At 41.7% G+C, this 16,444-nt stretch overlaps 1 protein-coding gene across 1 annotated transcript in view; it reads left to right on the top strand.

The window, feature by feature from the left end:
- The window catches only part of CDK15 (cyclin dependent kinase 15), a 96,381-nt gene that overhangs the window by 53,281 nt on the left and 26,656 nt on the right, over positions 1-16,444 (top strand). Inside the window, exon 10 of the mRNA XM_027564470.1 lies at positions 1,468-1,531. Within this exon, the coding sequence (XP_027420271.1) occupies positions 1,468-1,531 (64 nt within the window). The remainder of the gene's footprint in view (positions 1-1,467; positions 1,532-16,444) is intronic.

The following is a 16,444-nucleotide window of genomic DNA, read 5'->3' on the forward strand; positions in this document are numbered from 1 at the left end:
AAACTGCTGGGCCACAGAGAAAAGAAGCAGATAAGATGAATTCAGTAGAAAAGACTAGAGTTAGGTTTCGGATCATTTTTAGCCAACATTCCACTGCCTAAAGGTCAGTAATCTGAATCCTTTTTAATTTGAACACATTGGTGAACAGCTGAATGCCCATGCTGAGGCATAATTTAAACTGTCAAATGTCTCCTGTTGAGATATATATATATATATACAGAGAGTTATCTGATGTAAGGCAAAGGGACACTTTGCCACTCACGTCTTTCTGTATTTCCAACTCCAAAGATAGCATCCCAGTGTATGGTGATCATGCACTACATACAGTAGGCAAACTTCGTTTTATTGCGCTCTACTTTATTGCACTTTGCAGACATTGCTTTTTTAAAACAAATTGAAGGTTTGCAGCAACGCTGTCTTGTCAGATGATGGATAGCAATTTTTTAGCAAGGAAGCATTTTTAAAATTAAGGTATGTACATTGGTTTTTAAATTAAGGTATGCACATTGTTCTGTTACACACTTAATAGACCATAGTATAGTGTAAACATAACTTTTATATATACTGGGAAACCAAAAAATTTGTGTGATTCACATTATTACAGTATTAGCTTTATTGCTGTGGTCTGGAATTAAACCCAAAATATCTCTGAGGTATGCCTGTAGATATTTAGGGATGAGAATGTGACTTTAAGTAAGGTTATATGATCTGTATTAGTCAGGGTTCTCCACAGAAACAGAACGAATGGGAGATATGGAGGGGTGTGTGTGTGTGTGTGTGTGTGTGTGTGTGTATACACAAGAGCCAATTCCCATGATATTTTATATTTATATACATATTTATATATATATATATATGTAGTGATTTATTACGGGAATTGGCTCGTGTGATTTCATGGAGGCTGAGATATGTCCTCTGCAAGCTGGAAAACCAGGAAAGCTGGTGGGATAAGTCCGTTTAAGGGGGCCACTGGTATAAGTCCCAGAATCTGAAGACCAGAGAACTAGGAGCTCCAAAGGCACGACAAGGTGGATGTCCCAGCTCAAAAAGAGAGACAAAACATTTGTGCTTCCTCCACTCTTTTGTTCTATTCAGGCCCTCTACCGATTAGATGATGCCACCCAAATTGGTGAGGGCAGTTCTCTTTATTCCGTCTACTGATTCAAATACTAATCTCTTCCAGAAACACCCTCACAGTCACACTCAGAAATAATGTTTTATCGACTGTCTTGGGCATCCTTTAGTCCAGTCAAGTTAACAAGTTGACACACAGGACAATGGAAATATACTGCAATTTTGCCTGGGAAACTACAAATGTCGGAAACACTAAAATTTCTTTCTTGTACACATCAGCTGGCACAATGTGATATACATCCAGTTTTTCCCTGTTCCTCCCCGATGTGTCCTCCATGTCTCCACACCTGCTCCATCCACTTCATCTGTCCCCGAATCTTTGTCTTTATATAGGTGCTGGGAGTCCCTACAGAGGATACCTGGCCTGGAGTTTCCAAGCTACCTAACTACAACCCAGGTAATACTGATTTGAGCTTCCAAAAGCTCTGTGAGTTATCAGTGTAAGAGCACTGGCCACACAGACAAGGTATTTTCCTTTAATTGTTAACAGTGTAGACAGATATTTAGACTCTTATATTCCGTGACTAATCTTTTTATGAGGAAAACATTGAAATAGTAGTTGAGGTTAGATCAGTTTTCCAACTCTGTAAAACACAAGTAACAAGTGGAATAACAATTGGGAATGACTATTACTGTGGACTCCACATCCATTTCCAAACACCCAATGGTTTAAATGGAAAACTCAAAAGAAGGTCTCATTTTTGAGCCCAATGACTATCATTGAGTCTATTTGCTAGATTATTGTACTTCATAAAGTATAAAAAGAAAGCTATAGGGGAAGCAGAGGCTCCCTGAGCCTAGGACAGGCCAGGTAAGATGTCTCTAGATTATACAAGAGTTCATCCATTGTCTCTAGACCTAACACTTTGTCATTTTCTGTCCCATATTTGGCCCTCCAAGACTGGCTCCTGGGGGTGGATTTGGAAGTGTTGCAAGTATTCCAAGGGAGATGTTTTTGAGAAATGGTCCCAAGGACATGCCAGAGAGGTCAGATTACCTAGTTGTCACTTCAAGGACATTGAAACAAAAGAGAGAAGGCAAGCAATGAGCTATAGGATAAAGGACCACATCATGGCCATACCAGAGCTGGACTCTCGCAGGCAGGATTAAAGGGGAGGTAGATATATATAGTGTGGGAGACCTGGGTTTGATCCCTGGGTTGGGAAGATCCCCTGGAGAAGGTAAAGACTACCCACTCCAGTATTCTGGCCTGGAGAATTCCATGAACTGTATTGTCCATGGGGTTGCAAAAAGTCAGACATGACTGAATGACTTTCACTTTCACTTTCAGATATGTACACAATTAGGGAGAATGTGGCCCAAGTTTGATTTTCCAGTCTTTATATCCTTCCATTGTCCCATAACTAAAAATGGAATTTCCCTAAATTGTTGTATTACTAACTTTGGTATGAGGGGGTTTTTATGAGAGTAAGAAATTGTAAGAAAATTTAAAAGGCAATTAAAGTGGAAAACAAAAGACATAGAAGGCTAATTTTCTTTTATTCCTCCAGCATCTAATACTTTTACTCAAACAGCTGTATATAGGGTTCAGTCATCTTGAACTGACTAAGATTATGGAACACCTACAGCAGCTAAAGACCAACTCTAAAATCATTTCAGTTGCTTTGTGAATGATCTATATGCATTGTTAGATGGGGTTTGGATCATTACAAATAGTTTGCCATTTCTAATTAGCACTTGAGAAAAATGTCACTCTCTCACCTCAGGGCTTAGAATAATGCCTTTTCCATTTGGTCTGAGATAGAGAGAAAAAAGACCAGGCTTCTCATAGAGATGATGGTCCAGTTGACAATAAAGCCTATCTCCAGGTGCTTCAGTTTCTAGGAGAACTGGGTCTCATCTTTTTCCACCCTGCCTGTACCCCTCCCTACCTACTCTGCTCTCCAGGTGAAAATGGGACCCCTCAGCTTCCTAAAGTAGGTGCAGGCAGAAGTTTAGGGTCACAGATGGGTTGTAGAAAATAATTGGAATGATCTCAACACAAAGCTGCCACGGTGAGCATATGCTATTCCCTCAAACTTGAACTATTTGGGTTTCAGGTTGATTCCAGCAATAAACAGTGATCCTTGGTGAGAACAATAATGAAAGGAACTTGTCCAACATGCTTTCCTGCCAGATTCTGTACTAGATAAGATAACTGGGTTCCAATAAACCAGTGAGAAATATGTTGCATTTTTCATTTTGCTGTCATTTCAAAGTAATATGCAATTTTTTATTTATGAAGAAAATTCTCCAGGCCCAACATCAATAGGGTTCATATTTTGCATTGTTTTTCTAGTAAGGATTCAATTTAATTCAAATAAGTCAAAAAGTTTTGAGCACCTACTATCTGCCAGGCATTGTGTTATATGCTTGGCCTGCATAGATGAATTTGGCACATTCTTGGATCTCTAAGAGGTTGGGTTTGTAGTCACTCAACCACAGTCTTTCACCAGCTCAGCTTATGAGAGGGTGTTCATTTGCAAACCCTACTTCCATGGGCTTGGACAGTGTATAGACCATGGGCCCGGCTAGGCTTATGGAGGGAAGCAAATTGTAACCTTAGTCATAGCCAAGATGTGTAAACCTGAGCTTATAAATCTTAGAAGTCCAGCATATCCTGAGCGTGCAGTCAGTACTATTGATAGCTCAATCATAAGGAGTATGTTTTAAAACAACCACCCACATATGTGTTCCAAGAACATCCCCTTATGTGAATTAAGAAGTCCCTTCAAGCTATACCCCTCCTACCTCCATCCCCAAGCCATTGCTGCTACTTGCAGGCACTTGAGCTCCAGTGATTAAGGGACCAGAAGAGGGGATGGGAGCCAGATAAACATCACAGAGAACTGTTAACACTGTTCTTGATGAGATTTCCATTCCTTTCCTTTTCATTCCATAGGCCCTCAAGCTTTGAATTCAGCAGTACGATCACTCTGAGGGAGCTGGAGAGCTCAGAGCCTAGAGAGCCATCCAGTGTCCATTTGTATCCACTCTGCCCTTTCCAGACCTTGTCCGGACTATGTATGAACAACACAGTTTCTGTTTATACAGGTTTTTTAAAAAACACCTGGTACTGACCCAGCTGGACAGGTTTCTCTGACCAGTTACCTCTTTTCTTGGGGTGCTGATAAGCAGGTTGTCAGTTTTCTCACCATCAATTCAGACTCCCTTGCCAGATTAAATCTGGCCGAGGAAAGAGAGGTATATAATTTTATACCCTAGCCTTTCTTTCCTTCTTTCTTTCCTTCCTTCTCTCCCCCACCCCACCCCCCATTTTAAGCAAGCTGGCTGAGAACTCCGTGTCTTCCACTTCAAAGGGCCAGTTGTCTTATTTTGATGTGGGCAGATTGAGAAGTAGGCTTTGAAAAGTAGGCTTTTTTTGTTTAATCTTTTCTCCTGGGATAGCTTTCAGAGCAATATATCCAAGTGTCAGTGAAGGGGTTCTGACGAGCACGGATTCCCAGACTCTCAGCAGGATCATTCTCTAACAGAAATATAAAAGTGAAATATTAAAAACCCTGGAACGTGAACTCCATCTGCAGAGTAGCCAGTGTCTTGCCTTGCTTGCACCATGGGAAAAAAAGATCTCCTTGAAAAAAGAGGGAGGAAGAAAAAAGTGCTTTGAGTAAGAGGTTTACAGGTTTAGTAGAGCATAGTAACATCCCCTCAAAGAAGTGGGTGTTGCTCCGTGACCCCCCAAAACGCTCCTCCTTTGACTCAGCCGCCAGAACACTCACCCTCCCCAGCAACACACCCCCTTTTCACATGCTAACTGAGGCGCCTGTGATTGGCTGAACAATAAACTGGTCACACTTGCTAAAGGCCTGCCATCTTGCACACAATCAGCCAAGACACATTAATCAAACTGGCGGGAACAGGGGTCTGTGCCGGCCTCCTGCAGGGGGGGAGGGGAGAAGTTCAGTGACCCTTAGTAAGAGTCCACAGGAAGCAATGATAAAGAAGGCATGCTGGAGAAAGTCTAAAAAGGTTAAAGCCCCAATTGATGCCATGTCTGGGATGCACTGGGTTTTTGACACAGAGGATCCCAGAAGCTTAACGCAAACTGGATATTGGGCTTGACTGAAGTCTGCCAATGCAACAGTAGTGTGAATTTAAAGGGTGGACCCCTATAGACATTCTTACAGAGCTTTCTCAGGCCTCTTAGCTTCCCCTCCGGCTCCCAAGAAAATACCCCTCCTGTTTTTAGCCTCAAGCACATTGGGCCCAACTGGACCCGGTAAAAATAAAATGTACGAAAGGGGTAGAGATCCCTGGGTCAGGAAGACCCCTGGAGAAGGAAATGGCAACCCACTCCTATATTCTTGCCTGAAGAATCCCATGGACAGAGGAGCCTGGTGGGCTATAGTCCATGGAGTTGCAAAAGTGTGGACATGACTTAGCAACTAAAATAACAACAGCGAGGAACAGATGAACCTTTCAGGAATAATTAAGAGAAAGTATTGACTGGCAAGGTATTGGTCCTAAATTAAATATTTGGAGGACATTAAAAAGAGTTAATTTTGAGAGAAAAAGAAAAGTTAACATTTGTACTTTCAGTGGTAATATCTTCTGACTTTTCCAAATTCCCTTTAAAAAGCTCTGCCAATGGCAGTATAGAGCCAATAAGACCATACCTTAAAGACCAGTTTGCTAGAGGCTCACATAAGGCTTTTAAGAGAATCAACTAAATATTTAGACATTTCTTAGGTAAAGTAAACCGAGGCCTTACTCCTCTGGACCTTGTCCAGTCACCATCTCATTAGATGCAAAGATCCTGTGATAAAGAAAAACTTTTTTTTTCCTGCCCACATGATTGCAGCCCAGTTGTGGTTTTTTAATGTGTCATTGATTGTTTCATCCAACTCCTTTTGCTCCCCTGAAAGGGTCTGTCGTGGCTCTGTTTGCTTCCTTAAACACGGTTTTTGAAAGCGCTCACGCTGTGTGAGCTCAAATCCTAGCATTAATGTACTGCTGGGTTCATTTCACCACGCTCAAAAGCGCCTAGTTTAAATCCCTCTCAATTCCATTTGAGGCACCAGAAGACTTTATCCTTCTCCACTAATGGTTCCAAGTTTACATCTAGATACTGGGGGTCAAGGACAGGAGAGGATTTAGAAATAACAGTGCATGACATTAGTCAATGCATTTGCCAAATTGGCAATTAGTTCCTGATGTGCGTGCAAAGCATTTTATTCCTGTCTCTTTGATGCCTGTTCCTGTTGAGAAGGGAATAGAATCCACAGAGGCCTTCAAACTTTTAAAGAAATATCTGCTGAAAATCATGCCTGATTTGTGACATGAGCTCAGCTACAGGGAAGCATCCGGGATTATCCTGGTTCTTTCAGCCCCAGGAAAGAACGCCGCACATGGAAAGACTTTCCACTGGAAGAACTTGGTAGAAATCAAAAGGCAGGAAAACGGTTCTAAAAGTCCTGCAGGGACCCAGATTCAGATGTCCTATAAACGATAGGCAAATGGATCCTGCTGACACCTAGTTATTTTCAGTACGTCTGCTTTTTCAGTTTTTGACCACCAGGTGGAAGCAAGAAATAACATGGACGGAATACTGGCATCAGACAACATGAAAACAGCCATCTAGCCCCACCCTGGGAATGTTTTCTTTTGACCTGAAATCCAGCGTGAGCACTTCACTTCATGTGACACCGCTACAGGACAGAGGATGATTAAAAGTTTAAAATGATCTTTGTCCGTGTTGCGGTGACCAAAAGCTACCATGCTTTAGGCTCAGTAGGTCTTTGTGTGTTTGCTATGAACACAGCCTAAGCTGTGTGCATCGCATCCACTCGATTCAGTGAACTGTTAGACAAGGGAGTTGCTCAGTGGGCTGAACTAAGGGGAAGGATACTGATAAGAGAGATTTTAATTATCAGCATCAGTTCCAGGAGTGGCAGGTCCACGCTCCATCTGGCAACTTCTGGGGGTGCTTGAGGAAGTTATTCTTTTCCAGTTCCCTAATGTGTAAAAGGAGAAGGCAATGGCACCCCACTCCAGTACTCCTGCCTGGAAAATCCCATGGACGGAGGAGCCTGGTAGGCTGCAATCCATGGGGTCGCTGAGGGTCGGACACGACTGAGCGACTTCACTTTCACTTTTCACTTTCATGCATTGGAGAAGGAAATGGCAGCCCACTCCAGTGTTCTTGCCTGGAGAATCCCAGGGACGGAGGAGCCTGGTGGGCTGCCGTCTATGGGGTCACACAGAGTCGGACACGACTGAAGTGACTTAGCAGCAGCAATCTGTAAAAGTGAGAAAGATCCTATGATTTAAAATATGTTCCCCCTGGGTTGGGAAGATTCCCTGGAGGAGAGCATGGCAACCCGCTCCAGTATTCTTGCCTGGAGAATCCCCATGAACAAAGGAGCCTGGTGGGCTACAGTCCATGAGGTCGCAAAGAGACAGAGAGGCTAAGCACAGCATAGCACAGCATACTGTCTGCTGGGGTCCATGCTGGTCAGAATAGCACAGTTTTACACCTGAGGAAAGAGCAGCTTTCTCCCAGGTCCACCCAGAATTATTTCCTAGGCTGGGAAATGGGTCCATCCAAAGCCAAACCTTGTTCTCCTTCTACTAACTATGTTATGTCCCTGTCTCATTTTGCAGCCAACATAATGATTTGATATGTGTATATATTGCAAAATGATTACCACCATAAGTTTAGTTAACATCCACAATGCCTAACTTTTAGGCAGTGCCCACTAAAAGGTAGTTCCCGTCCTTTTTTTTTTTTGCACAGTGTGGAAGTTCATTCAGCTGCTCAGTGACGCGCCAGGGTTTAGACTCAATGACAGGTGTGTGAGAGATGATGCTATGCCTGTTTCTTTCTGTTTGTATGTGTGTTCAGTTGCTCAGTTGTGTCCAACCCTGTGACCCCATGGACTGTAGCTGGCCAGGCTCTTTTGTCCATAGGATTCTCCAGGCAAGAATACCGGAGTGGGTTGCCATTTCCTCCTCCAGGGGATCTTCCCAACCCAGGGATCGAACCCACATCTCTTATGTCTCCTGCGTTGGGAAGTGGGTTCTTTACCACTAGTGCCACCTAAGAAGCCCCTTCTTTCTGTTTAGCTCCCTTAGAGTTCTGGACTTCCTTCTACATGTCAGGCACACCTCCTAGGCCAGAACTGATTTGATTTTTGCTTGCTTGGGCTTAAACACAGCCTGAATTCACACACTGTAAGAGTTGACCTGCAATTTTCCAACACCTACCTGAGTCAGTCTGAGCACCTGTTAAAGCTGTCCTTTCTGGTGAAGGCTCTTTCCTCCTCATCCTGAACCACTGTGAGAGGCCAGCCCATGCTGTGGCCACAGGGCTCTTCCCCTGGAGACCCTTATTATCTTGGTGGATGTCCAGTAAGGACCGCTACATCACAGACGGCAATCTTGTTGTCATTGTTGGTTTCACCTAAATCTTGATACAGTGGAAAGAGCACTAAAGGTTTCTGCAATGCAAACCTGACCACTTCCAGTGATTCTAGTATCTTACACTTGCCCCTGTAACTGTCACATAAGAGTAAATAGATATCTATTAAATGAAATCAATAACCAGAAGTGAGGAAACCTGGGTTCCAGTTCCAACTGCATCCTCTGAACTAATAATCCTTGTTCTGCCTGCTTTATCAAGGAAGTACATGTAAGTTACTATTCACCTTTTGCTGGGTAAAATAACTGTTGCTTATCTGCTAACATGGTTAGCAGAAGGAGAACAAGGTTTGGCAGTGGACTGACCCATTTCCCAACCTAGGAAATGCCTCTGTGTGGACCTGAGAGAAAGCTTCTCTTTACTCAGGTGTAAAACTGTGCTTCTCTGACCAGAATGGACCCCAGCAGACAGTATAAGTTAGTATGAGTTAGGCACTTTACTGTAATATTGAATGATTTGCCTTGGAAAAGACCCAAGATCATTCTGTCATTTTTGAGATTACACCCAAGTATTGCATTTTGGACTCTTTTGTTGACCATGAGGGCTACTCCATTTCTTCTACAGGATTCTTGTCCATAGTAGTAGATAGAATGGTCATCTGTTCACTCTTGCCATCTCCTGTTTGACCCCTTCCAATTTACCATGGTACATGGACCTAACATTTCAGGTTCCTATGTAGTATTGTTCTTTTACCGCATCAGACTTTACTTTTACCACAAGACACATCCACAGCTGGGCATTGTTTCTACTTTGGCTTAGCCTTTTCATTCCTCCTGAGAAACCTGTATGCAGGTCAAGAAGCAACAATCAGAACCGGACATGGAACAACAGACTGGTTCCAAATTGGGAAAAGAGTGCATCAAGGCTGTATATTGTCACCCTGCTTATTTAACTTATATACAGAGTACATCATGCAAAATGAGCACAAGATGGAATCAAGACTGCCAGGAGAAATATGCAGATATGCAGATGACACCACCCTCATGGCAGAAAGTGAAGAGGAACTAAAGAGCCTCTTGATGAAAGTGAAAGAGGAGAGTGAAAAAGCTGGCTGAAAACTCGACATTCAAAAAACAAAAGTCACAGCATCTGGTTCCATCACTTCATGGCATATAGATGGGGAAACAACAGAAACAGTGACAGATTTTATTTTCTTGGGCTCCAAAATCACTGCAGATGGTGACTGCAGCCATGAAATTAAAAGGCACTTGCTCCTTGGAAGAAAAGCTATGACAAATCTAGACAACATATTAAAAAGCAGAGACATCACTTTGCCAACAAAGGTCTGTCTAGTCAAAGCTATGGTTTTTCCAGTAGTCATGTATGGATGTGAGAGTTGGACCATAAAAAAGGTTGAGCATTAAAGAATTGATGCTTTTGAACTGTGATGTTGGAGAAGACTCTTGTGAGTCCCTTGGACTACAAGGAGATACAACCAGTCCATCCTAAAAGAAATCAACACTAAATGTTCATTGGAAGGACTGATGTTGAAGCTGAAGCTCCAGTACTTTGGCCACATGATGTGAAGAGCTAACTCCTTGGAAAATACCCTGATGCTGGGAAAGATTGAAGGCAGGAGGAGAAGGAGACAACAGAGGATGAGATGGTTGGATGGCATCACTGACTCGATGGACATGAGTTTGAGCAAGCTCTGGGAAATGGTGAAGGACAGGGAAGCCTGGTGTGCTGTAGTCCATAAGATCACAAAGAGCTGGACATGACTGAGCAACTGAGCAACAAGGCACTTTACATACATAATTCTACTTGGCTTCACTACGGCCCTATCAGATGGGGCAGTGCTATCATTTCTACTTTACAGATGAGAGAGCTGAGGCTTGGGGAGGTATGTGACTTGCCCAGGGTTACCTGGCCAGGGTGACCCAGAATATCCAATCTGTTGGACTCCAAGTTGGTGCTCATAGGTGATTCCATAAGCAAATATAACTTCCAAGGACAAATATAATTTGGTAATAAAGCAATGCCCTAGGCTGACATTAGCCAATAACATTTTTCCATGTTCATTTTCAAATGATTATGTCCTTTAACCCAGATTTGCTTTTAGAATCTGTGAGCTTGGCAATAGGTTTCTGGAGTGCAATATGAGTGGAACCCTTGCCCTGGGACCCCAGGAGGCAACCCCTCCACCCCTCACTGCAGCTAACGAATCCACGATGTTCACAGAGTCTGAATCACCATCAGGCTCATCGCTGTCACGCTTCTGGAGTATGGCAAAAGCTCCTGGGAGTTACAATTAACATCTTTATTAACCTGTCCCCCAAATAAGGCAGTGAAATTCGTTTATATACATGGCCCACTTTGATCTTCATTAATAGTCTCTACATTTATTTTTAGTTTTCTCATCTTTAATTTATTTTATTTCAATAATTAGTTTTTATTGGGGGAACTGGATGATCTCAGAGTAATTAAGACTATGAAAAATTGCAAATGAAAGAAAGCAGGTTAAAAAGAATTTTTTTCCAAGCAACATCCTGCTGTGTTTCTTCCCAGTTCAAGAAGAAAGCCTTAAGGTCATAAGTATCTTGGATCTGGTTCAAAACAGGCTCCTTCCCCAGCCCCATAGCCAGTGCCTGGCATTATGGATCTCTGTAAGATATACAGTGGGAATCACAAGTGGGCTGTCTTGAATTACTTTTACATTTTAAAAATAAGGTTTAGTAAATTTATCTCACTTTTTATTTTTTTACCCAAGCATCGATTTTTCATTTGTTCAACAAATATTTATTGAATGCTAGATGCTGGGACTAGGATTCAGAAATAAATAAGACATTGATACCTGCCTTCAAGGCATACAGTCTAGAGGGAGAAACAAATAAATAATACAATGTGGCAACTATTACTATAACAGGGTCCCCTGAGGACCTCTAGGAACACTAGGAAAAAATGCCTTGGTTGTCTGGGGAATCTAGGGACTGTTTGGGAGAAAGAGACATGCACTGGGTTTCAGGAATCATGAAGTGGGCTTTCTCTACGTGAGCAAGAGGGGAAGGACATTCCAGACAAAGGAACTCAACAGAGGAGTAGGGAAGCAGGTTTACTTAATATAAAAGTAGGTGAATTGCTCAGGGAAGCTAGAATGTTGGTTTTGTGGCAACTACTGCTAGAGATTGGAGCTTCCCAGGTGGCTCATTGGTAAATAATCCACTTGCTAATTCAGGAGACAGGTTTGATCCCTGGGTTGGGAAGATCCCCTGGAGAAGGAAATGGCAACCCACTCTGGTATTCTTACCTTGGAAATCCCACGGACAGAGGAGCCTGGCGGGGCTACAGTTCATGAGGTCACAAGAATCAGACACAACTTAGTGACTAAAACAACAATTGCTGGAGATTAACCTGGAAGGGTAGACAGCAACCAGACTGGAAAATTATTTGTAAACATCCTAAGGATTAGATTTGACTAATAAGCAAAGAGAAGGCATTGGATGGTTGTTCGTAGGGAAGAGATACGGCAGGATTTAAATTTTAGAAAAAATTGCTTGGAAGGCTATATGTAGAATTAAATTGGTGGTAGTCAGTATGGCAATGCTCTAGATTCTAGAAGATAAGTAGGAAGTCTCAACCAAAGCAGTGGCAATGGATGAGGAATGTTGGGACAAATCTAAAAATCAAGAAGGAGGTACAGTCAAGGCGAGATTGTAGCTGACTGGATTTGACCTGTGAAAGAGAAACTGAAATCCAGTGGGTGAGAGAAGGATAGTGCCATTTACTGGCACAGGAAATAAAGTGGGGAAGGAACAGATTGTGGAGAACGTAATGAGTATAAGGTTTGAACATTTTGAGTTTAAGCTATCTGTGAGACCACCAAGTGGGGATATCTAAAAAGCTATTATAATAGAAAGACAAGCCTGTGGGGACCTCCCTGGTGACCCAGTGTTAAGGACTCCATGTTCTGACTGCTTAGGGCCCGGGTTCTATCCCTGATAGGGGAGCTAAGTTTCCCACAAGCCACTCAGCATAGCAAAAAAAAAAAAAAAAGAAAGAAAGAAATAGAAGCCTGTGATTATAGAGGTCTAATATAGAAATACAAAATTGGAAGTCATCGGCTTAAAGTGGTATTTAAAACTCCAGGTGTGAATTTAGTTGCCCAAGGGAGAGTGTGTAGAGAAAGACTACAATGGAATTCATGGGAACCAATACTGAAGGATCTGGTAGAGGGGATGGGTTCTTTGAAAGCTGAGAAAGAAGAGCCAGAGGGGCTGGCAAAGACCATGATCCCATGAAAATCATAAATTAGGGGGGAGCACCAACTACCATGTCTGTGCATTTCCAGCACTGAACACAACAGCTGCATGTGGGGGCCCGTAAACGTTTGTAGAGACTACAGGGGAAATGATACATGTTGCCAAATGATGAATCATTAAATACCATAAACACTGAATGGCATGATCAAGCTATAGCTCAAACATCGATTTTGAAGGTGGACAGACATTAAACAGAGCACTGCCTCCAGGAGAGAAGAGACTCCTGACACCTTCTGTCACCTCCACCCTCTCCATCCACGCACCGGGAGCAAAGCCTAGCTTCCCCTTCTGCTATATAGACCATTACCTTAGGAACAGGCTTCTGAGGATGGAATACTTTCTTAGAGAATCCACAAAAAGTTTTGATGCATGGTTAGAATGGTGGGTAGGGCTTCCCTGGTGGCTCAGACAGTAAAGAATCCACCCCCAATGCTAGAGACCTGGGTCTGATCCCTGTGTTGAGACGATCCCCTGGAAAAGGAAATGGCTACCCACTCCAGTATTCTGGCCTGGAGAATTCCATGGACAGAGGAACCTGTCAGATGACCCCTGACAGTCCATGGGTCGCAAAGAGTCAGACACAACTGAACGACTTTCACTCTCTCTCTCTAGAATAGTGGTAAGCCTCCAATGCAAATTGAAGTGCCAAGTAGCGCCCTGCATGAGAGCACTGACTTTTGGTATCCCAATGATTCTCAAACAGGAATTGAGAGCCTGGTAATGCAAAGCCAAACTCAGACGTCTTGAGCAAAAGACTAAGGCAATTTCTAAGCCAGCCACCTGAGAAAGGAGGGCGAGCAGTTGGGAGGGTGTGAGTGTGTGTATATGGGCTGAGGCTGAGGGTGAAACAGAAGAGCTACAGACTTTTTGCAAAGCCACTTTAAAGTTCCTGCTGGAGATACCAAAATAAGGCTAACAGCATTATCAACTATCTAAATATATGGTATCTTAAGAATGCACTGGGTTCGGGAAATTCCAGAGGTGTAGATCAGTAGACCGGGCTGTAAGATAAGCGTAGGGTAATTGTGCTAAGACTATAGTAACTAGAAAATGTTTCACTTTGAGCTAAGGCTCCAAATGGTCATGGTGATATTTTATCAACCAACCAACAAACCTCTATTGACTTGAATCACTTGTGAAATGAGCTTTCTTAAAGGTTTATGAAAAATGCATTATTTTACTGTGGTAGCAACAGTTGGGCCCTCATTTTACTTTTACTCCATTCAGTTGGGAAATTAAAATGTTCAGCTTTTTTTTATTTATTTGCCACTTTACTTTTTAATTGAAGGATAATTACTTTACAGAATTTTGTTGTTTTCTGTCAAACATCAATAAGAATCAGCCATAGGTACACCCATGTCCCCTCCCTCTGGAACCTCCTTCCCATCTCTCTCCCCATCCCACCCCTCTAGATTGTCACAGAGCCCCTGTTTGAGTTCCCTGAATCATACAACAAATTCCTATTGGCTATCTATTTTACATATGGTTTGTAAGTTTCCATGTTACTCTCTCCCTATATCTCACTCTCTCCCTCCTCCCCTTCCCCTCGTCCCCCTCCCCCATCCATAGGTCTGTTCTCTTTGTCTATTTCTCCATTGCTACCCTGCTAATAAATTCATCAGTACCATCTTCTTAGATTCCATATATATACATCAGTATACGATATTTATATTTCTCTTTCTGACTTACTTCAATCTGTATAATAGGCTCTAGGTTTGTCCACCTCATTAGAACTGACTCATTACAACTGACTGCGTTCATTTTTATGGTTGAGTAATATTCCATTGCATATATATGCACCACAGCTTCTTTATCCATTCGTCTATTGATGGACATCCAAGTTGCTTCCATGTTCTAGCTGTTGTAAATAGTGCTGCAATGAACATTGAGTTACATGTGTCTTTTTCAATTTTGGTTTCCTCAGGGTATATGCCTAGGAGTGGGATGGCTGGGTAATATGGTAGTTTTATTCCTAGTTTTTCAAGGAATTTCCACACTGTCTTCCATAGTGGCTGTATCAATTTACATTCCCACCAGCAATGCAAGAGTGTTCCCTTTTCTCCACTGTCTCTAGCATTTATTGTTTGTAGACTTTTTGATGATGGCCATTCTGACAGGGGTGAAGTGATATCTCATTATAGTTTTGATTTTCATTTCTTTAATAATAAGTGATGTTAAGCATCTTTTCATTTATTTGTTATCCATCTGTATGTCTTCTTTGGAGAAAAGTCTGTTTAGGTGTTTTTCCCACTTTTTGATTGAATTGTTTGTTTTACTGATATTGAATTGTATGAGCTTGTATATTTTGGAAATTAATTATTTGTCAGTTGTTTCCTTTGCTCTTATTTTCTCCCATTCTAAGGGTTGTATTTTCACCTTGTCTATAGTTTCCTTTGCTGTGCAAAAGCTTTTACGTTTAATTAGGTCCCACTTATTTATTTTTGTTTTATTTTCATTAGTCTAGGAGGTGGGTCATAGAAGATCTTGCTTTGATTTATGTCATTGAGTGTTCCGCTTATGTTTTCTATGAGTTTTATAGTTTCTGGGCTTACATTTAGGTCTTTAATCCATTTTGAGTTTATCTTTGAGTATGGCATTAAGAAGTGTTCTAATTTCATTCTTTTGCATGTAGCTGTCCAGTTTTCCCAGCACACTTATTGAAAAGTGTATCTTTGCCCCAATGTATATTCTTGCTTCCTTTGTCAAAAATAAGGTACCCATAGGTGCATGGGTTTATCTCTGGGTTCTCTGTCTTCTTCCATTGGTCTGTATTTCTGTTTTTATGCCAGTACCATACTGTCTTGATGACTATAGCTTTGTAGTATAGTCTGAAGTCAGGAAGGTTGATTCCTCCAGCTCCATTCTTCTTTCTCAAGACTGCTTTGGCTACTTGGAATCTTTTGTGCTTCAATATGAATGGTGAAATTTTTTGTTCTAGTTCTGTGAAAAATGCCATTGGTAATTTGATAGGAATCACATTGACTCTGTGGATTGCATTTGGTAGTATAGTCATTTTCACAATATTGATTCTTCCTACCCAGGAACATGGAATATTTCTCCATCAGTTTATGTCAACTTTGATTTCTTTCACCAGTGTCTTATAATTTTTTGTATGTAGTTCTTTTTTCTCCTTAGGTAGATTTTTTTCCTAGATATTTGTTGTTGTTGCAGTGGTGAATGGGATTGATTCCTTAATTTCTCTTTCTGATTTTTCATTGTTAGTATATAGGTGTGCAAGTGATTTCTGTGTATTGACCTTGTATCCCATGACTGCTGATTTCACTGATTAGCTCTAGTAATTTCATGATAGTTTCTTCAGGGTTTTCTATGTATGGTATCATGTCATCTGCAAACAGTAAGAGTTTACTTCTTTTCCGATCTGGATTCCTTTTATTTCTTTTTCTTCTAATTGTCATAGCTAGGACTTCCAAAACTATGTTGAATAATAGTGGTGAGAGTGGACATCCTTGTCTTGTCCCTGATCTTAGAGGGAATGCTTTTAGTTTTTCACCATTGAGAATAATGTTTGCTGTGGGTTTATCATATCTGGCCTTTACTCTGTTGAGGTAGGTTCCATCTATGCCCATTTTTTGAAATGTTTTAATCATAA

This window comes from Bos indicus x Bos taurus, chromosome 2 (assembly GCF_003369695.1).
Source record: "Bos indicus x Bos taurus breed Angus x Brahman F1 hybrid chromosome 2, Bos_hybrid_MaternalHap_v2.0, whole genome shotgun sequence".
NCBI lineage: Eukaryota > Metazoa > Chordata > Mammalia > Artiodactyla > Bovidae > Bos > Bos indicus x Bos taurus.